This window comes from Corvus hawaiiensis, chromosome 5 (assembly GCF_020740725.1).
Source record: "Corvus hawaiiensis isolate bCorHaw1 chromosome 5, bCorHaw1.pri.cur, whole genome shotgun sequence".
NCBI lineage: Eukaryota > Metazoa > Chordata > Aves > Passeriformes > Corvidae > Corvus > Corvus hawaiiensis.
Window position 1 is genome coordinate 11,681,945 of NC_063217.1, and position 21,773 is coordinate 11,703,717.

General features: G+C 37.0%; 1 protein-coding gene across 6 annotated transcripts in view; it reads right to left on the minus strand.

Moving 5' to 3' along the window:
* SORCS2 (sortilin related VPS10 domain containing receptor 2) overlaps window positions 1-21,773 on the minus strand; it is a 551,258-nt gene that overhangs the window by 90,368 nt on the left and 439,117 nt on the right. For all 6 annotated transcript variants that reach the window (XM_048304588.1, XM_048304587.1, XM_048304585.1 and 3 more), the window contains exons 5-8: window positions 17,237-17,310; window positions 7,354-7,418; window positions 4,894-5,012; window positions 1,743-1,832 (exon numbers count right to left, since the gene is read on the minus strand). In XM_048304588.1, coding sequence (XP_048160545.1) covers window positions 1,743-1,832; window positions 4,894-5,012; window positions 7,354-7,418; window positions 17,237-17,310 — 348 coding nt within the window. The remainder of the gene's footprint in view (window positions 1-1,742; window positions 1,833-4,893; window positions 5,013-7,353; window positions 7,419-17,236; window positions 17,311-21,773) is intronic.

A 21,773-nucleotide genomic window follows, 5' to 3' on the forward strand; every position in this document is an offset into this window, starting at 1 on the left:
TTGTCAAAATGCAGAAGAGATAAAATTTACTTTGTTCCACTCATTAGATATTGCCTGAACTAGGAAGAGGGTAAAAACATCCCTTTCAAAAAGACATAGTCACCCTGTTCCTAGGTAGCTATTGACTCTACCCAAACTGAAACCACTAACTTCTAATTTATTTCTTCAGTCAAGCCTGGAGTAATCCACTTAGCAAGAAAAAAAAGAAAAATAAACAAAACCCATATTTTCCAAGGCAAAAATTGAGCATGCATGCAGTACTATTTCAAACAATCCAGACTCCACATGACAGAAATACCAGGGAATTGTGACTAACACTTTCTGAATTTGTCAGAAACTCCTTGTTTACACTCTGCTTCCCTGCCTTGCTCCATAATTGCTTTATTGTGGGCCAGTGCAAGGCTCAATGGGCTGCAGTCCCTTGAGGTGTCCATATTTGACATATTTTAACATTCAAAACTGGAAATTCTCCTGCTGTTTTCCTGACTACAATTTCTCTCAAGAAAGCATAAAGGCTACCTTGAAGGCCGGAAAATATGGAAATAATTTTGTGGAATAATTTTTATATACCTGTCTTTGACTATACATTTGTCGACAAGACAGATAGATAGTTAGCTAGCTAGCTAGATAGATAGCTATTTCTGTAGTGCTACTAGAAGCATATCCAAGTTTCAAATTCTTGTTCAACTAATACCTGAGGATTTGATCTGAGATTCTATTAATATGTTGTACATTTAAAACAAGAAGTCTTCAGACCACCATTTATACTGACATAAAAAAGAAAAAAAAATATAAGATGAAAAAATCCTGATATTAGCATGTTTGCTTTATAACAGCAAAAGGAAATAAATTGTACTCTAGTGTCCTTCATTAGATGAGCAATGAAGTAAACCAGTGCAATTCAAGGCATGCAAAGAAAACAAGTTCTCTGCTAAGTAAGTGATAGAATCACAGAGAATCACACGAAAAAGCAGGAACCTCATGAGAGCCTCCAGATCAGCCTCCTAGTGGGAGCAGGGTAAGCTGTAAGGCCAGAGCTGGTTACTGAGGGTTTTGTCCAGCTGGGCCTTTCAAACCTCCAAGTTATTTTTCTTCAGGACTGCAGAAGCCTTCTAACTGTAAATTTAGGAAATACACTGTGTGCAGCACAAAAAAATTCAACTGCATCAGTTAGACCATATTTAAATATCTGTGCTTAATTGCTGACTTACTGTGCAAATATAGAAACCCTATCACTAGGAAGATGTGATAGACTGAAGGAACCTCTTACCAAGTCTTGCAATTTCATTGAGCAATCAAAGTCCATCCTGGGATTCTTTAATGAAATAGAGCACCATCAAGCAGCAGAATTCTCTTATATTAGTGTTCATGCTTATAGCAGAAAACACCATGTGGAATTAAAATGTAACTGATTATTGAAAGAACACTTGCTCTGTATCATTCCATTGCCATTGGGTGTGTAGCACTGCCTCATGGAAGCAAAGCTCAAAAACCATTGCAGTAACTGATGTCAAATAAGCTGTGTATGTTATTCCCCCTCTATGGTTTATGAGTACTACATTAATAGAATACAAATAAAAATAGTAGGGTAAGAATATACAACAAACGGGATTCAAAAATCCTTACAAGGAGAAATTGTGAACTCAGGATAATGAAGTTTGAAAAAGAGCAGAACAAAACTAGTTTAGGTAGAAAGAGAAGATGACAAATGCAAAAAGAGAAAGAAAAGCATGTACACTTACTTTTGGCAGTGCATATTTTGGCAACTTCATCTGTACAAAGCCATTTCGACGGTAGGACACGTAATACTTGGTCCGATTTGCTGATGTGGTCTATACAAAGGAAAAACAGAACTGTGTGACAGCTTATGTTAAATCTAAATAACCCGAGATGGAAGACTGTTTTGCTTTTAACCTGTAACTGAAATACGTAGTCATACTTTTAATGCAATGTTCCAAAGCACTAAAAGGAATATTCCAAATAAACACCAGTGAAAATACTCAACTCAAAACCTCCCCTGGATTTTCTAATCAGAAATGTAACCAATATGCTCGCATATAAATTGGCATAATTCTAACAAAGCCTTTAAGCACCACCAGATGATATCTGTAAATAAAAAATAGCCTTTGATAAATAATATTTCACTTTTTTTTAACATTCAGACTCATCTTCTTTCTCTGACTTGAGAAATCCATTTAAAATCCCACCCCAATCCCACTATTTTTCTCCTAAATTTTTGTGTTTAAAAAGGGAACCTGATTTGAAAGACAGCCTATCTTGAAGCCCAAAAACTTGATTTGGCTTGGTAAAAATAAAGTTGATGTATGACAGCAGGTCCACCTGCCTGAATATTTTAAAGATAACAAAGTACTTAATACTGTATGCATTTTTTGTGGTATAAAGAATGTGATGCCTTTAGGAATGTGATTTGTTAAATGATGATTGATAAACCAAAAACCTCACAATTTTTTTAACTAGTGCTAAATGGCAGTCTTACCCATCCGCTCACAGGTTTTGTTTAAATGCATGTTTTAACATCATTCATTTCAAATAACTGGAGATGATGCAAGGCAGAGGAGAATTGGAGTTTAAGCACCTAGTTGTGTCAAGCCTCACTGGCATTAAAGGCTGGTCTGTGCTTAAGAACAGTCTTGAAACTTTAATCATCCTACTAAAATCACCTCTGAAACTGACTGTCAGTGCAAACTGGGAAAAAAATTAGTATTAGAAAGTTGCTGATCTTTGTGCCTATATACACACTAAAGAATTGTGGTTGAGATCTTCCTCTAAGATGGTAAAAATCTCCAAAATAGATTTGGGCCAGGATTAGCAGCGCAGATCTGCAATACTCTGATTCACATCTGCACCGCTCAGGAAATATGAGCAATGCCAGGGGCAGGAAGACAGCCTCAAACTCTCCTCTCTTTTTGCACAGAGGATTCTGTTCCATCCTCTTTCTGACAGGCATTGCTGTGATATCATGAGGAGTCCCTGATATGTTTATAAATTATACAACAATACTGTAGTGTATTGATAAAATAATTTCCACGTGGTTTTGAAAGTATGCTGTTTCTCAGATGTGCAGCTGCTGTGTGGTTTCACTGGAACACGTAAATGCTGTCCTGCCTCACACCTCTGGGGTGGCTGTGTTTCAGATGTGACTATAGGATTCCAGAGGCATCTTCTATCCTCCAGTAATACAGATATGGCTAACTGCAAACCAATTTAGCAATAAGATATACATTACATACTGTGGTTTACTGCAGAAAAGTCCAAAACAAAACGACTAGAGATGTTTCCCCTTTATGTGGAACACATGAACATCTCAACTACTGGCACTGCCATGTCTCAGATCTACAGAGACCAAATTACCAAAGGCATCATTGGGTAGCAACTGTCTATTACTTAGATGTACATTTCCACCTTACACTTCCATTTTGCATCCGCTCATGTCTGTCATAAAATAGAATAACAGCTCAGGATGCAGTTGTACAAGACATCCAACAAAGCAAAATGCTTGATGAGGAAGCAGCCAGTGTTTTACTGAGCACAGCAGTCTGGAAGTTCACATGGTGAGAAGCAGATCTCAGCAGCTACACACCATGAAATGGATTTTAAACTGTGCCTGGGGGGAGCCACAGATGATAATAGATTTGAGCAAAATGAGTGCCATGAGTGCTATATCTGATCTGAAAAATGTCTACTTTTTTTTTTTTGGTTGGTGTGTGGTTTTTTGTTTTGGTTGGGGTTTTTTCCTTTTTGTTTTTGTTTTTGTTTTTAGTGTTAATTCTTCTAATCCATGTGGGTCCTTGAAACCACTATGCCAAACAAGAGGAGAACAGATCCTTTGTGTCCCTACTAATTTATAGGTCCTTGTGGAAGAAACAAGCCCAAGGGGGGAAAGCTGGAAAGGAGCCAATCTGATGTACACTGAGCCCGTGGTGGGGAGGCATATCCATTGCCATGATTTAGCTTTCCTGTAAAAGTCAATAAATAGACAAGTCTTGCAGCAAACAAATCCCATCAAAGTAAGGGAAAAATGATAGCCAAGCACTAAGGAAAGCACAAGCAACTTCCCTAGTAAAATCTAATAAAACAAAGAGGACATAACCACTCCTTGAGAATTTTGCAGCTCTGATAGATTCAAACCACAACCAGTGCCAAGCACACAAAGCAATACTTACAAGTGTGCCTGAGCTGTACTGGTGCAATATGGCTGATAAGTTCCAGCCCATATTTCTGCAGGCAGGTCTTGTAGTTAGGGAAATAACCCAATGTAAATCGGACCACCATGAGTTGTAGATGTGGCGCTTGGGGACATGGTTTAGTGATGGACTTGGCAGTGTTAGGTTTATGGCGGGACTCAATTTTAAGGGTCTTTTCCAACCTAAGTCATTCTGTGATTCCATACTAATTTGCTCCAAGCTCCTCAGCTATTGCCATTTCACCCTTTTGCTTCCTAAGCACAGCCATATTAGTAGTTCTTTCCTGGCAAAAGCTCTTCAGAGGAGAATCCATATGAAAAAGCTGTGCAACTACTCTGTCAGTGGTTGTCCTTGGATGCTTTTCTCAGGGAACCTTTCTGTGGAAAGGACCCATAAGAGTTTGTAATCACAAGAACACAAGGTTTGCATGTCGCCTAACACACAAGAATATTTATAAAAAGTAACACAATCCACTTGAAAATTTTCATATAGTTAAAGGGCAACTGGTTGCACGAACTAAAGACACTTTTTATTTCCTTTCTGTTTGGACTGATAAAGGAATGCTTCTTTCCATATAAAAATTCATAAATCATCATTCTTTAATTCCTCCCTGCTCCTTACAGTGTTGCTGTTTAGAACTTTATTTTTGAATTTGAAAATGAGCTGTCTCTCCCAAAAATGGCAGTACCTGAAGAAATATGTAGTCATCCTGCACAGTCAGGGAATCCCGATCAGTGCTGCCAGCAAATGGGACTGTCATTGTCTTATCAGAACAATTTTGAATCTGGCAAGTGATGTAGCGATAACCTGAGGGAAGAGAGACAGAAACATATGACAGGGCTATCAAGGGAAAAAGAAGCAAGCAGTATTAAATGCTATTCATGTAGGAAAAATGCTGCCTTTGCCAGGTGAGTTAGTTGTAGAATTATTATATTAAAGTCTCATACCAGGCTTTTTCAATCTCCAATGTACTGAGAATATATTAACTGCTTACAGTTCAGATCATTCCCTGGAGGCAGCCTGTTATCATCCAAATTTTGCTGGTCCAGAGAGATTAGGGGTTAGATGAATGAGCCATTCATGGGTGGGGATAATAGAAGGAGCCTCTTTTCTCACTTAACCTATGCACAGAGCTGAATTATTCACTTGGAGAAATGGCAGCCTGACACAACATAACTGAAATCAATAGATCAACCCCAGTATAAAATTGTGATGAATGAGAAAAGAATCAGACCCCGTTTAGTAGACAGCGTGCAGAATTTTAAAGCCTATTTTCAAAGCTCTGTAAGAATGTTCAGACACACTATTAGCACACTATTGGAACTGGTCTGTTGGGGCAGGATTTCTATATTCAGAGTTAATACCTTGCTGAAAAAGCCTGGACTGATTTATAACCAGAGGAAGCTATGGCCTTTGTCTTCCTTTCCAGTTAGCAAGAACTATCCTCTCTCCCTGGGTTCTTAGAACAGCACCACTGCATCTTTGATACAATCTGCTCTTATCAGAGAGAGCAGAGCCAACTATCATTATCTTATACCAGCTGTGGCTCAAAGACCTTCCCTGAGACTCTTAAAGACCTTCCCCAAGCTTTTGTACAGCTCACCCTCCATCACAAGCTTCTGAGCACAAAGTACTTGAGTGACTTTCCCAAGCACAGTGAGGAAAATGTTATTTACACAAACTTGTGCCCAGATCACTGATGCTACTCACACTCCAGGTACAGCATGAGAGAGCAAATAATGACCCCCATGTCCTTCATTACTTTTGCAGTATGATGGGAAATGCATCCCACATTTTATGACTTTTAATTAGAGAAGGACAAACCAGTATACTGGATACAATCGTTTGTTTTAAAATCTGGATCTGTTTAAGAGGCAGTTACAGTCAATTCAACTTCTCCTGCTTATGTCCAAGTCATCACCACAAGGACATTTGGTGCAGCAATGGACCATCTAAAGTCCTGCAGGTGTTCACAATTCACATCACAAAAATTACAGGTCTTCATCAGATGGGTAGAGCAAAGATGTTGTTTCTGCTAAAATCAATGGTTATCCTTGTACTGACCATAATTGCATAAAATCAGTTTGTTGAAAATCTAGCCAGGAGATACTTCATGAGAGTTTTTCTTTTTCTGCTGTTTCTGTTAAATAATAAAAATAAAATAAAAAAACCCCACACCACAAAAAAAAAATTCTAAAAAAGAAAACAAAAAACCCACCAAAACCAAAACAAACAAAAAAACCCAACCAAACAACCAACCACATTCCCCTCCAAAAAACACACCCCAAACCAAAATAAACCAAAAAAACACCCCAAAATCTGCCACCAACAAAAAACCCCTTTGCATTCAGGTCCTGAAGAATCTTCTTACATTGTCTCTAACAAAGCAACTGATGGAGCTGTTATCATGCCTCATAAATCTCACTGCTAAAAGATTTAGACTTTTTTTTATCCAGCTTTTAATATGGTAACTTTGATTTTTTAATAGGGCTGAAATGAAGAAAAGCTATGGGAACAGGGCAAGTCAAACTGTACATTCTTAATGACTCACTTTTAAGATGCACAGGAACTTAGATGATCTGATTCAAGGAATCAAATTATCTTTCAAGATATGATTGGTAACAAGAAACTATACAAACTTTTGGAATCATGATGACTCTTTAAGCACATTCTGACTATTAGTCTGCCCTTCCATTTATTTTCCTTTTGAAGTTTCAAAGTATAGTGGATACTGTAACATGAGGAAATTCTGAGATGGTGGTTGATGCACTAGACCAGACACATGCAATGATTCACTTTAACAGACACTCAGCCAGCACTAACACTGCATTGCCAGTTTTATTTGCAAATCAGGAAAAACTGTTCAATGTTTAAATGCCAGGAAAAATTGCACTATTAATGGACATTATCAACAGAGCATAGCATCTTGACGTCAATTCATCTGAAAGTGAAAAACAAGTAGATTTTAAATTACACTATATTTTTATATAGCAGGACAGTTTTGCTGACTACAAATAAACAGAGAAAGAATCTGACTTGAACAGTTTCTCTTCTGACTAGTTTTAAAAACAATCCAAAAAGTACCTCTGAACCAAAGAGAAATGACTATATACTAGGGTATCAATTGATAACATTTTCATTTGCATACCTCCACTGGGGTCCTGGATTTCCATATGAACTAAATCAAGGTCTCCGTCAACTCCAGCAACAGCCCTGAGAACATAATATAATCAAGTTATGTAGAGCCAGCCACAGAATAGTAATTATGTGGATGGAAGAAAAGAGAGGATTTCATACTAACCAGCTTTAGAATTCTATCTGGGAATAAAATAAACCCCATTTATAATGTCCTATTAGTAACATCTATAAGGAAATTATTTTCTCTCTACTTTACATTATGTTTTTCTTAAATTTCTTTAGAATATCTTCTACTAAAATATGCATACAAATAGAATAAATTGAAAAAAAATAATAGAAATAAGCATGAAATTGGAAAAAAACCCTTGATAATCATAAATTGATATATATATACACAGAGATATGCACACACTCACATGCACTGGCAAGCGCTATAGCATCTTTTTACAATTACGTTTAACATTTGAGACTTCAAGGCAGATTTAATGCTAAAAAAGAGTTAGATTCCTTTCTTATTAGAAATATCTTAAACTTGACACATGGTTTCCATGACAAATTGATATATCTTTGGTTAGCATGTTCAAGAGAAGAGTAGGTTCTGCTTTGACAAAGAAAGTGAAGAATAATTTTGAGAAAAATATCCTGAGAAGGAAATTCAGTCAGAGTTGATCAAGGTACAGTTTAACTTTGTAAAGGTGTAATGGGAATACAGGATGATTTTCTCCTAATATCTCTCATGTCAAATATGCTCAGCCAAAAGATGAGTTTTCTACCCTCAGGGCTTCCATCCCAGCCTGGGAATGGCAGGCTCAGCTGTGTTTTTTTCTGGCCCTTCTATTGTCATTAGTCAGGCAGATTCTGCAGGGAAAGCTTTGAGCTGGCAGTTGTGCTGTCACAAAGTGAAGCCGAATCTGGCCCCACTCCCACAGACACATCAGTTTTCTCAAGGCCCTTCACTGGCAGGGCAAGAGTCAGCAAATGTGAGCTGAAGACACACAAAGGAGATACATTGAGTGATAAAGTGCAGCTGGATGCAGATATTAAAAAGGTCCATTTAAAGGTACTTAAGAGAAAATGATAATTTTAATACAATTATTAACAATCAAATGCAATAAAACTATACTTTGGATTGAAATTACATCATTGTTTAATTATTTTAGTAGCAGTGATTTATGAGGAGCGGTTAAAACTCAGGCTCAGTAATTGGTGGCTCCTCGGGAACACAGGCCAGGGGGAACAAACTGGATGATTTCCACTGCTACATAACAAACAGAAATAATCACATATGCTGTTTTTCCCTAATAAGATAAATGATCAGTCCAAAGGAGGAAGGGGAGGGAGAGGGATGAGTCCCCTCCAAGCCATAAGATGTCAGAGAAACTTATAGTGGGAGCTTTCTATTTTTTTAGTAAATGTGTGGAAAAATCTTGTATTTATTAAGAATTTGGTCTCTCAAACACAAACTATTTTAGCATTTTGGAGGGTACACATTAGGTTGGAGAAGATTTTAGATCCACTGAGCTCTGATGAGAATACATATATGAGCAGAGGGAAGGGATCTGTGAAATTTTTTGCTGTGTGTGCTGTTATTTATGTTTCTAGATAGCCACAATACAAAATCAAACCTGCTATAACTCTGTAGTCAGCAATTTGAGGGAAGAAAATGTTTGCTGAATATTTTACTTTTAGTGTTAGACCTCAGGCAGATGAACCAAAGAAACTTTTGGGTCGAATTTTCTGAGGCTGAACCTGTCATGCTAATAAGTATCAATAATGCAAAGAAAGTTTTTGGGTACTTATATAATTTATCACACATGATTTCATAAGCACAGTTTGAGGTATTTGTCAATATCTTTACCTTTCTCATCTTTCTTTCAACAGCTCAGAATTACAATGATCTCATTTCTACCATGCTCCTCCTAACAGTGGCAGCTCACACATGTAGACTCTAATCTTGTTTCCAGTGTAATTTTTTAGTGCAAGAAGATGTAACTGATCTGTTTTAATGAACACTGCAGAATGAAACTTTCTTACCCAGCCTAATTTTCTTCTTTGGACTTTTATTAATTATAATTATTTAATTAATTACAAATTAAGCAGAATATTTCAAAAATGTGATTTGTGTTTTTCATTAATTATACAGATGAACTCTAACAGCAGACACTATTAACTCTATGAAGATGTTACATCCTCAAAGTCTACTTTTGAATGCCAGCTACAGAGAAGAGTTTCTGAACTCCGAAGTCCCTTCACCCAGCTTTACACACACTTAGGAATAATCCTTTCTTCTTTTATTGAAAAAAGACCAACTCTCTTGCAGCTGCTAAGAAAATCTCCGGAAGAGAGCATAAATAATTTAGAGAAGTTGAAGCTATTCCCTGAAGAATAAACTAATCTCATTTCAGTGGACTCCTCTGCCAACAGTACTTAAAAGATAATACTGTTATTTCACTTGTGCTTAAATCATGAACCAGAGGAAAAGTCATGTGATACTGCAGACTGAACACAGACCAGGGCCCTCTGCCCAGCTTCTTAAAATAACAGACAAACAAGGTGCATACAGGAACACAAATGGTATGTGGTCCTCTGAAAAGGAAAGCTCAGCTGCATACTTTTTAATATTGAGGGAGAAAGGCAAGACTATGGGGGTTTTTTTTGCATTATCATTTAAAAACTTATTACTACCACAACATAAGTGCATTATACCAGTGTGAGCATTGTGTCCACACGTCCATTCACAAAGACAGTTTACTGGTCCCCAGCTGGCTTTAGGATAGAACTTCTTCTGTCTTATAAAGCACAGATGCAATGGACCCTGATAGTCTGACAGCTTCTTCCTTTTCGGTCGACATTTTGGAATAAATTTTAATATTATTCCTCCCAATAGAACAAGCACTTTTTTAGGAACTATCTATTTGTCTCAATTTCAGTAGTGGTTGTTTTTTGCTTTGATTAAAATTCCCCCACTTTTCTCAGAGTACTTTGCAATTAAAATGTTCACACCTCAGCAATCTGGGACCATTTGTTTGTTTATGTTTTACTTAGGTAAATTCAGGGTTTTCTGGTTGACTTTTTAACATTTTACATTCAACCACTGAGTCCAATGAAATTCAGACTAACTTTCAGATCAGACATGCCTTCCTCTAGGAAAAAAAATATTTCTTGACCAAGTGTACTGTGCTGGATAAAGCAAGTGCAACACACCAACATTTCAGGTCACATAACAGGGTGATTACAACACTTCAGAACTAAAATAGTCCAGTTAGACTGGAGAGTGGTGTAAATACAAGCAGCCTCAATATGATTCTTCCCTTTCCTCTGAACACAAGTTGCCACTATCTCCCTTGTGCTTGTCTGACACCATGGTGAGCCTCTTGGGAAAAACAGCTCTGCAGAACATAATTTTGGAATATTTTGAGGGATTAGTTTTCTTGTGCATATGAGTTTTTACATTTTACAGAAATTCTCCTGAAAGATTAGCTGTTGTATGATCTAATTCTTCATTACTTTTGTATTAGTACTTCACCAGGTAATTTCACTGATCTTAAAAGCATTACATCAGCATGAAAATAGTGCAATGGAGGTGATTGAAATGCCCTTTTCATTTGTCTTTGTAGGTGTATAAATGTATATTTCATGATATAATCATTAGATATTTTGTAGTTTTAAATGTAACCATACTGAAATTCTAAGAATTCAGAATTTTCTGTAAAAAGTTTTATGGGAGACCCTTGGTATTATTTTAATAAAAATTTTTCTTTTATACAGCTACCTCTCTTTTTCCCTAAATGCCTCAATGTTTTCTTCCTCTAGTTGAGTGAAGCATAGAAAAACACCATTATTCACCTGAAATGTCACAGTTATGTAATATTCATGATTATTACCATGAATACCACGACTCAATTAATTACCACTGACATGTAACAGTACACATCTCAAAATGTGAATCATAAGCATCAGTCCCTTCTATGATAACTACAATTCAATTTTACTCCCAGCGGGAAACCCTTTTTTTGTTTCCAGTAGTCCAGGTTTATTTTGTACAGGAGCAGTTGTCTGTAAACACTAATCATGTACAGTCTGCTATGGACATGTCTTCCCTACCTCCAGTGGGTCCCTTCATTGTTAAACATTTGATGCAGTTCATTTGGGTGCATATTAATTAAAAGACAACTTCAAACAGGATATCTGAAAACAAAAAAAAAAATCAAGACAAGCCTGGCTGCTGGTGTGCAGGATCCTCCAATCAAAGCCCATCTGAAAACTAGCCAGGTTCCTCAATCTGCCCCCCTCATAATCTTAGAATACAAAGTTTATCCAAAAAGTAACATGTTCCCCATTTATACTGACTGTTTTCTAGCTTAAGGGCACTGCCTTGCTTAGAAAATAGGTCAAAAGCATGCAAATGTTTTCAGTGAGCAGTTTAAAATGGCATTGACTCTTGGAAAACTGGTTACTCAGGAAGATAAAATTATGATTTGATTCATACAACATAAAAATACATCTCCTTATGAGTGATCTGTGTTTCAGGTCCTGCTGTCTTCACATCCACTTCAAAAGATGCACGTTTAATGATTCAGTCAATGCCTTACACAGCCAGTGTGTGCTGTTATTTGTTTACTCCCTATGCCCAAATGCTTTTTTAACAAAAACGTTTTTCCTGCCATGTTTGTCCAAACAGAAGAGCTGTAGCAGTTTTTCCCTCCCTTGGGTTCACCTTAGCTGGCCACCAGGTGCTCACAAGCTGCTCTCTCACTGTCCCATCTCAGCAGAACAGCAGGAGAAAATAAAATGAAAAGTCCAAGAGTGGAGATAAAGACAGGGAGATCACTCAGGAATTACTGATACAGGTGAAACAGACTTAACCTGGGGAAGAGTAATTTAATTTATTGCTAATAAATAGCAGAGTAGGATAATGTCTCACCATGGCCTTCACCACAGGCTGCAGGGACGTCTCTGCCCTGGCATGTGGAGCACCTCTTCCCGCTCCCCATGCACTGACCTTGGTGTCTGCAGGGCTGTTCCTCTCACATCTTCTCACCCCTTTCTCCCACACCTGTTGTGCACTTTTTACCCTTTCTTTGATCTGTTGCCCCAGAGGCACCACCAGCATCACTCATAGGCTCAGTTTGGCCAGTTGAGGGTTTGCCTTGGAGCTGGCTAGAACGGGCTCTGTCCAACATGGGGGCAGCTCCTGGTCTTATCCCACAGAAACCCTGAATGCTCCTGCTACCAAACCTTGCCACATAAACCAAATACAGTCACCCACATCATCACACAGAAATAGAAACAAAACCTTTTCCAAGTGATTAAGTCAAACATAAGAATAACTGCCCAGACAGACTCTTGGCTTTCCACACAAATAAAAAATTCAATGACAAAGGCTCAATGAAATCCTCTCTGCATTTTTCTCCTTCAGAACATAACATTGCTGAAATCTTCTCTTTCACCTGACACTTGAATAGCCAGGCATCCACTACACTTGATGTAAATGAGTACAGCTGTGATTGAGTATCTGTATGGAATTTCATGATGAGAACAGAACTTTTTCCCCTGAGAACAACTGATTTACCAAAATAAACTCATCATTTTTTATTTTTATGTTCTTACCTCTCATGAAAATGGAAAACCTGTAGCTAAAAATAAGAGCAACAGATCCAGATAGCATAGGATCCACGTATCCGAGTGAGTCAAGGATAAAGAATTCCTAAGGCTCTAGATAGTCATAAAATAAATGTGTTGGGCCTAGTTCTCTGGTAATTACCAATTCATTTCTTACTGTCCCAGGGTATATTTGTGCTGGTGTAGACAGCTGATTCACAATCTATTCTTTGTTTATGTATTATTAAGACCTATTTTGAGAAATCAAAAGGATTTCTCAATGCTGCATAAGCCTTGGGGACTGAGAAGAATAGCAGCAGACCTAGAGGAATCCCAAACTCCACTACTCTTTCTTCTTCTCAAGAATTACCTCATAATACAGCACTTTTTAAAATGGGCTTCATACACAAAAGCAGATACATACCATGTAAAGGGTGAGTGTTTGAGGTTTGGCTGCGATAACTTATATATCTTTGCATTCCATGCTACAAATACACCAAGAACTGAAAAAGCACTTATGAAGGAGAGGTGCTATTACATATCTTAAACATAAATCATCACACTGGGGCCAACACAGTTTGTAGTCAGAAGTAAAACTGGCCACAGCAAGCGAAGTTTCTGAATTTTTCAGAATAAGTTGCTCAAAATTAAAAAAAAAAAAAAAAAGTTTAATTAGTATTTGTACTGAAAAGAAAATATTTATTTTCTAAATGTTTATACTAAATTTTTTTTCATTACAGTGTGACTTAGTATTTTATTTTATTGTTAGTTTAAAATCTACCTTTCATGATTTTTCTTTATGCTCTTTTGGTTTTAGAATAGGATAGGATAAACTATTTCAGTTGGAAGGCACCACCAGCAACCTTCCAGTCCCACAGCCTGACCTATTTATCACTGACCAAAAGCTGAAGCAAGTGCTGATGGCATTGCCCAAATGCCTCTTAAACAGTGACAGGCCTGGGGCATCAACCACCTCTCTGGGAAGCCTGATTTGCCTCCTAAAATGTTAAGAGAAGACAAATTCGTATGAGGGCTTAGTCAGCTTTCTTTTCCAAAAGAATAAATGAAACAGAGGAAAATCAGCCAGAATGGTGTAAGAAAAGAGCACACTACCACAGAAGAAAGAAAATACTCTGTGCTCCTAAATTAGAGATGGTTGTATACACTTTCCACTGATGCAAGTAGTATTTTCATTAGTTCCACTATCATGAAAGATCAAATTCCACACATTAAATCTAAAAAGATATTTAAGGAAGGATCAACAACACTTGAAAAACCAATAAACCCTAGAAGATTATATTAATGTATTGCTTATAAATCTATAATACATATCTGAACATAAATATTTAAAATACTCAGTCTCTGCTGACCTTCCCTTAATATAAATACCTAACACATTCCATTAAATTTATTGTACTTAGATTTTCATTGTGCAAAACAAAAAAATGCTTCTTCAGGAAATGCATAAAGATCTGGTTGCTTCTGGAGGCAGAGGAAAATATTGTTTTTACAAAGCACATGAAAATATTATGACTGATAATATTTGTAGTTACCAGACTGAAATAAAAATCTTAGGCTATATTATTAACCTCAGTGGCAAAGCTCAAACTGAAATCAAAGAAGAAACATCTGCTAAAGATCTGCCCAGTGAAATGTTCTTGGCACAACCAGCCATGATCAGCAAGAGACATGCCCTCACTTATCATGAGATGTACAATTAATTTGACACAATATTTTTAACACATCAGATGTACACTGACAGGAAAACAATACTAGACTTGGTGTCCTTACAGTCAAACTATGACAAAGCCCAATTCTTACATCTGTTGAAAACAACGCAAACACTTGTTTCTATCTAGCACTCAGATAATTTGGGTGACAAAGGCCATAAAATACTGGAAAGTCTCACATGACCAACAAACTCCCTCTGAAAGCCATCCTGTCCAACCCTCCACTCACAGCAGACTCTTTATATATTGCAAATTTCCATATGAGGTAGAACAAAAATATATATCTTTAGTCTATGTAAGTTTCTGAGAAGGAATATTTGGTAGTGATGCACTAAACATCTGCTTCCAAACCCTTGCTGTTGCTGACTGATACAGTTTTTGAGAGAAATCACCCAGGTCTATGTATAGAAAAGAGGAAAACAACCCTCTAGAAAATATTTCTACTGGTTATAAATGTACAGACTCTTGAAATTTATAATTCTTATTTGTGAGGAATGTGACATTTATGAACAACCACGACTTTGAAGTACTACATTGGAGTTATTCCTATCAAAAGATATGAGGAAACATAAGGACTCTGAAACACAGCAAAATACAGACTTTAAATATTAAACATGCCCTTGTTGGCTTTAATCCTTACATACAGAAAACAGTGACAGATTATTTGGGTTGGAGCAAAACTGACACACATTTCTGTGATTTTCTGTATTTTTCATAATTTAAGTGTGCTAAGTGTCAGATGAGAAAAAACTCCAAGACAAAAGTCTGTGAGAGAGAGGCTGCCACTCTTATTTCTTACCTGGTAGTGACTTGGATGGTTTTCAGACTTAACACATTTTAAAATATTGCTATTAAAGACAGATAACCACATGCCCTCATGATTTACATCCCATATAATGTTGCTAGGGAAGAATTGGTTATAAGACAGACATGACATATCTGACACACAGCGCTACTTCTAAACAATTATACCTTTCCACAGGGTACCTGCAAAGTGTACGGCCTATGAAACTCCACCTGCTGTGCAGAAATAAGCTGTTCAATAGCTGTTCAAAACTATACTTTCCAGGAGCAATTAAGCAGAAAGTCTTTGCTCAACTCAACTATTTCAGCAGAAAAAGTTGAGGCAAACTGGATTAAATCAGATGAGTGTTCTACAAGCCAACCAGAAGATGGTTTTCTAAAATTATGGGCAGTAAGTAGGTTGAAGATTGAAAATGAGGCACTTGGAAGTGTGAAAAAGCTTTTCTGTTGTGCCCAAGGTTAATTAGACCAACATGGCAGCAGGGCAGGTTAGGTCTTGTGCTCCCAGTTCTTTCAAACGGGGTTTGAATTGTCCATGTGTCTCTGGCCCGGATCACAAGCTTCCCCCTGCCCAGCTTCAGCAGCAGCAGCAGCAGCAGCAGCAGAGGTGCCAGCACACCCTTGGACTCACCAAATAATGCTTTGGGCTGTGGCCAGTGTATCTGTAGATACCATAACACCTCTGTGTGCTTAGTAACCAGAAGTTTTGGCAGGTTTTGTTTGGCTGCTTTGTTTACCCCAAGTATGGGCAGGATGAGTATCTATTTCAACACAGGAGTGAAACAACTATCTGAAGAAGTAGGAGGATAACAGCGTGAAAGCCAAATACATCGAAAATCTTGCAACCAAGACTAGGTGTCTATTTCAATACTGGCACCACCCCCAGTAAACCACAAAGTATCACTGAAAGCCAGAATTGGCTCCATAGACATATGGAAAATTATACTTTGCTCAACTGACAAGGATCAGAGTCCATATAGAAGTTAAAAGCCATTTAGGGAACACAAGCATCTAGTGTAATATGACTTAAACCTGTAATAAAAAATACATACTTACACATTGAAATTAAATGTGAAAGGCAGAAGCGAGTTTGAAACTGACTAATTTAAAAAATAAAATTAATTAAAGCTCTATCAAAAGTTTAATTTTGGTTTTAAAGACGCTAAACAATTTTCAAAATAATTTTATTTGTTAAAATAAGGGCATTAACTTACTTTTCAAACATTTTGTCAACCTGTTTAAATCACTTCTTAAATACTTTGCGAGACACATACACAATGTGAGATACCTGCACAATACTTGAGCTGAAAATGAAATAATTTTATATGTGTCCTCAATAAAGTAATATTTTTCACCAGTTTCCTTAGTAATGCAAGTGTATATATGACTCTTGTTAGTAGGTATAACCCAGCCTATCTTAAAAAAATTTTATAGATCTTTCTCTGCAAAAAGACTGCTCTCCTTTCTAAAGATCAATTTCACCAGTAAAATGGAGAGTAATTTCATTCAACATTGCAGCTTTCTTTAAGTCTTGGGCTCCATAGATCCAGACCTATTACCCTTCCATGTGCTGATACTCAGTATGATCACTGGCATGAGTATGTCTTCGCAATAGAGGACACAGAAACACTGCCATCACCTGCAAAAGATGCCAAGGCTCATGCAGTCCCTCTCCGTACCTCTGCAAACGTGTTCCTTGATTAGAATTAAATACTTTCACTGCTCATTTTATTATTTGGAAAATAACAGACATCTTACCAAAAAAAATGATCTTTAGAAACTCGTTCCTGCAGAAGGTTCCATTTTTTCCCCAAGTCAGTAGATACATAAATCTAGAAAACGGGGGAAAAAAGGTGAAAAATTAGATTATAGGAAACTGATAATACTTTACATCTTCAAAGGCAGACCCTATATCCCTATTAGAAAGACAGACTGAACACAAATTAAAAGAAAAAAACCAGACAAACCCAAAATCACATTACTAGGAGCTCAGTACCTTTTCTTTCAGAGTAACAGCCTTTCATAGAGAAATTCTTTAAAAATATCATCTATAATAAAGAAAATTCTGCAACAATGGCTTCTTTTTACCATGAAAACAATCCACAGTTCATTTGGGGTCACATTCTTTTTTACTTCAGCATGGTTACACAAGAGGGATGGTAAAATGGCAGTTCTCTTCTCCTTCCCATTCATTAACCAAACAAGCAAAAACGTATCCTTTATGCTTCAAGCCTTAATGCCATCAAAAATACTTAAACCAATAAGTCAATGGATTTAAAACTCTGCTAAAATAGGACCAAAATGTATTACAGAAATGCTTAAAAGATTTGATGAGAGATGCACTTATGGGCTTGCTCCACAGACACTAATTTGTGACCCATGAGAACTGGTCCTTCAGCAGAGAGGCAGAAGGTGGCCTGGAGGAGAAAGATTCCAGCTCCACCTTCTCTATGAACAGTTCCCCTCTGGTAAAAAAACAAATGCTAATGATATGGATGGATATCAAGGCTGCAGATGAAAGATGTTTTCCCCCAGAATAATGTGGGATCTAAAATAACTATTAAAAAATCTCTTTCCTTTAGTATTTGCCTTCCAAATCTGTTCCCTCTAGTTAAAATAGGAAGTTTATATCAGACTTCTAAAACGACAGTTTTAAAGCCCCCTGCTGTCTGCATGAATTTCTTATTTCATCCAATTTACATAAGATGGGTTTTCTCTTGATATCTCTAATAAGGGGGAAAAAGGCAAGTAAAACTGTTCTTCTCTGATGTAGAAGTCACCAATTCAGTAACTGATTGTTCTGAGGGAAAGTATCTTATAAGGAGTAGTAATGAATGTTTTTGTTGTAAAATGACAGGTACAATGACAGAAGATAAAAAACCCCCACAGTTATGTATTATGTTCTACTACAGAAAAACAACAATATTCATATGTAAAGATAAAGGTTGAGGTAACATAGCATAAACTCTACAAGTAAATCTACTGAAGTTTGAATTAGAGACAGAGGAGAATTTCCCAGTTACTCTGCACTTCACAATGGCTTTCTTCCATCACACACTTGATTAAAGTAAATAGACCACAAGGTAAGAAACTACAGTGAGAACCCAGACTGCTTACTGTAGTACTGACCCAGTCAATGCACAGACAGAAATGATCAGGGACCAAAAATTCTTCATCCTTAGAGCTAAATGATGAGGCTGAAGAGCCAGGCTCCTGATTTGCCTGCTACATTTCTGATGCTAATTTTATGTGGCTTAGGATTTGCTGCAACTGGGGTATTTTGTAACATCCTGCTCTGAGCAACCTCCTGGGGGAGATGGATGTGGCTGTAAATGGACTGGACTGTGCAGGGGAAGAACCTAAGCTGCTTACTTCTTCAAACACTTGTCACCACAGGCATTACAGAAAAGATAACTATTGGGTTTACCACTTTTCTAAAAAGTCCCTGCTCACCGAGTTACCTCCCTCAGCAGACTGCTTAAATCTGGGAGAGATGATCATTTAATGCACTATCCTAACCCTGTTTGTTGTCTAAGCTGAAAAGAAAGCCAAGCATTCAGAAGTTCCTGGCAAGAGGGAAGAGAACTATTTAGGATAAGGACAACACTGGCACACAAACAAAGGGATGCATTTTTGTCATCAATGAATTTCAGAAGACAATGAAAGATTCTCACCCTTTGAACAGTGATGCCTGTACAGGAGAAGTCAAAGGCCAAACCAAATCCACCCCCTCTCCCCCAAACCCAAACTACCTCCTTGCACACACATTTAAAATCAAAGTCTGGGAGCTTATGAGTGAACAGTTTGACTTTCTGCAGGGGGAAGCCCTTGCAATCTTACTGTAAGGGAGAGTAAAGTAGGACTAATAAAGCACATTCAAACTGAAATGAAATTTTAACTGACACATTATTTGAAATAAATAAAAAATAGCATGTAACTAACTTACACACACATTGAACTTCCTGTAATAAAAAACCCAAGCGACCCACATGTATTCTGTTTTTAAACAGGTACATATGATAAAACTATTCAATGAGATTAGATATGAAGTGAAAACAGTTATTTTAGTGGACAGGTAAAATCTCTGGCTGCAGAAAACATATCTAATAGGTCTTTTCTTTTTTTATTCATTCTCGCTTGTGCAATAAATGTGTGGAAAAACTTTTTAAAAATATATTGAAAATACTTTTCTGTTTTGCCATTATTTCATCCTTTCTGCTTCCAAAGGAACAATTAAAACCTATTGCATCCTTGCCAGTTTTTAAAAAAAATCTAGAAGCATTTTTGTAGGCTCAGCAAATTGTTATTCATTATAACTGAGGGGTAGCCAGAAAAAGAGCATATAGATTTGATACAGTAAATGGATTAATCCAACCACATTGACTGGATTTGCATTCATTTATCGTGTCAGCTAGAGGCTAGAGCTTTATTTAAACAGAATCTAGGGTTCTGAATGAAAGAACAGTGCATATTTTGCAATATGAAATAAGCCCTAAATCAAATCCAAAGTTGTGAAAAAGGCCATGATGCTCCAGTAGACAAAAAAGCCTTGCTGACTGCTATTTATGAAGGACCTGATCCTGTATTCCTTGCAGTCTCCAAAGTGCCTTTGTAAGAAATCATTTGATTGAAAGGAACTAATGGTTTCTCCCTAGTTTTATATTGTGTTACATTCTGATACTACTTTTAGGGAAGCTGAAGTTACTTAACTCAAAAACCTGGAGTGTACTGTTTCCTCAGGGCAATTTCAGTTCAACATTATCTCTCAAGATCATTGATTTTAGTACAGTGACCTTTTCTTGTGTCAAGTTGCAATTTTGATTTTCAACTCCTTCTCTGCCAACATCACTTTATCTGCCTCTCCCTTCTTGGCCAAATATATCAGATTTCATACAAAACATAAGCAGGTTACTGACCCAGTTGTAGTCAAAGGCATCCTTCATTCCTACACATCTTAGATAAAGATGTAGGACTTATCAAGTCTTTATGGTTGACTCTTTTTAGTGTCATTGAAAGTCTGAGAAAACTCCATCATATTGCCTAACCCTTCCTGTTCCTCCTGCAGAACTATTCCTTACTGAATATTTTTTTATAGGTTTTTTTTGTCCAGTCACATTTTAAGCATGGGAAATAGTAGCATCACTCCTTTTGGGAGATTATCCAAGTATAAAATGCCTGACAATCTTCCTAGCATGCTTAATTCATCAAAACACAAACTTCCTAACATGCTTAATTCATCAAAATACAAACCACATGCTTGACTTTGTACTTCTACCTCCTGCTCTCTCCTGACAAATACTTCTACCCACTTGTTGTGGGCTGGACAACTTGTTCAATATACTTTAGACTCTTACACCTCAAGATCTGCCACTCAGTAACCATAAAGAATTCAGTAATTATATCTACTGTCAGAAACAAAATCAAAGTGAAAAAGATATTTTCATAACAAAAGCTTTTCATTACTTCAGGCTTCCCTGAAGTATTTTATTTCCATAACATACATGCAAATTATTTGTAATTGTGTTACAACTTCAAATCAAAGCTAAATAAAATATTTAGTGTAATTTGTGACTTAGTTGGCTTGCTATGTTTTTTATTCTAGTTCTATCCTTATTTGCAAATGCCCGTAAACATGAATTGGTTTGGGATCAGCTGTTAACTTATATATCCAAAAACATATCCCAGAGTGTGACTTGATATAACATCACTGAAATCAGTGCAGTATTTGGCTGCAGTATGTGCAACTTCTCTGACCTATCTCACCACCTAAATATACACTTTCTGTGAAGTTTGATGGGATTAATATGGACAGGAGTTTACCAATTTAAGTTCAAAACAGGAGTAATGGTAGAGGTGAGTCAAGGCTGCTACCGAGAGCAGAATGACAGTGAGTTTGCAGCTTCAGTTTTGGCACTGTGAAAAAGAGATGAGCTACACACTCTAAGATGGTGTGCATACTCATCAGTGCTTAGCCCAATCTAGCCAGCAAAATGACTTTACAGCTTAACCAGAAGAAATATGAAAGAGGGTAAAAGTGTACAAACATGAGCAACTCCTGGTATAAATCCTTCATAAGGGAGATAATTATTCTACGTTTCCACGGAGTCACTGATTCCGCAAATCCTATTCTGCTGTACGAGTGTGCGGTTTGTTTTGTATGAGTTTATTTTACATCCTGTGAACAGCCTCTGGAGGCAATATTTCAACTTCCTTGACTTTCTACTGTACTATAAATTGTCTATGGTCACTTTCTAGGGAGGAGCATGTTTCAGTATTATTTAACTATATTATGCAG